The 940-nt window shown below is 53.8% G+C and overlaps 1 protein-coding gene across 1 annotated transcript in view; it reads right to left on the bottom strand.

Annotated features, from left to right (window-relative positions):
• The window catches only part of FBL (fibrillarin), a 10,607-nt gene extending 10,027 nt beyond the window's left edge, over positions 1-580 (bottom strand). The window contains exon 1 of the mRNA XM_015851243.2: positions 416-580. Coding sequence (XP_015706729.1) covers positions 416-565 — 150 coding nt within the window. The 5' untranslated portion in view covers positions 566-580. The remainder of the gene's footprint in view (positions 1-415) is intronic.
• Positions 581-940: the final 360 nt, after the last annotated feature.

Here is a 940-nt window from a genome sequence, read left to right as displayed (position 1 = left end):
TACCCCCCACCCCATATATTACCCCATATATACCCCACATCCCGTCTATACCCCATAAATTACCCCATATATACCCTGCATCCCGTCTATACCCCATATATTACCTCATATGTACCCCCCACCCCATATATTACCCCATATATACCCCACATCCCGTCTATACCCCATAAATTACCCCATATATACCCCGCATCCCGTCTATACCCCATATATTACCCCATATATACCCCCCACCCCATATATACCCCCTATATTACCCCATAAATACACCCCACCCTATATATACCCCATATATTACCCCATAAATACCCTCCTACCCCATATATACCCCATATATTACTCCTTACATACCCCCCACCCCATATATACCCCATATATACCCCCCACCCCATATATACCCCATATATTGCCCCACCTCCACTGCGATCCTTTTCTCCCCATACACCGACTCCCCCGGCACCATGTTACGGGTAACAAGCGCATCTTCTTTCCCCCGACAGATGAAGACCCCTATAGGGGAGAAATATGGGGGGAATCTATGGGGTGGGACCCACAGCTGCCCCATAGATCCCTTTGTTACCCCATAGATCCCTTCACCGCCCCACAGATCACACAATTGCCCCCACAATCACACCCCAAACCCCCAGTCACCCCAGTAACGCCCCCATGTCCCCCACCACCCCATTTCACGCCCATAGCCCCCCCTATAGCCCCCCACCGCCGCCCCATATTACCCGCTATAGGCCCCCCCCGACCGAGTTACCCCCAGACATAGCCCCCCCCATTGACCCCCATATTACCCTATAGGCCCCCCCCACCCCGCATATTAGCCCCCATAGCCCTTCCCCCACCGAGTTACGTCTCCCATAGCCCCCCCACGGTTAGCCCCGATAGCCCCTCCATTACCGCCCATTGAGCCCCCCACGCCATTCACCCCATA

Source organism: Coturnix japonica, unplaced genomic scaffold (genome assembly GCF_001577835.2).
Source record: "Coturnix japonica isolate 7356 unplaced genomic scaffold, Coturnix japonica 2.1 chrUnrandom826, whole genome shotgun sequence".
Taxonomy (NCBI): Eukaryota; Metazoa; Chordata; class Aves; order Galliformes; family Phasianidae; genus Coturnix; species Coturnix japonica.
The sequence above is the reverse complement of the archived record's forward strand: the minus strand, read 5'-3'. Positions and strand labels throughout refer to the sequence as shown.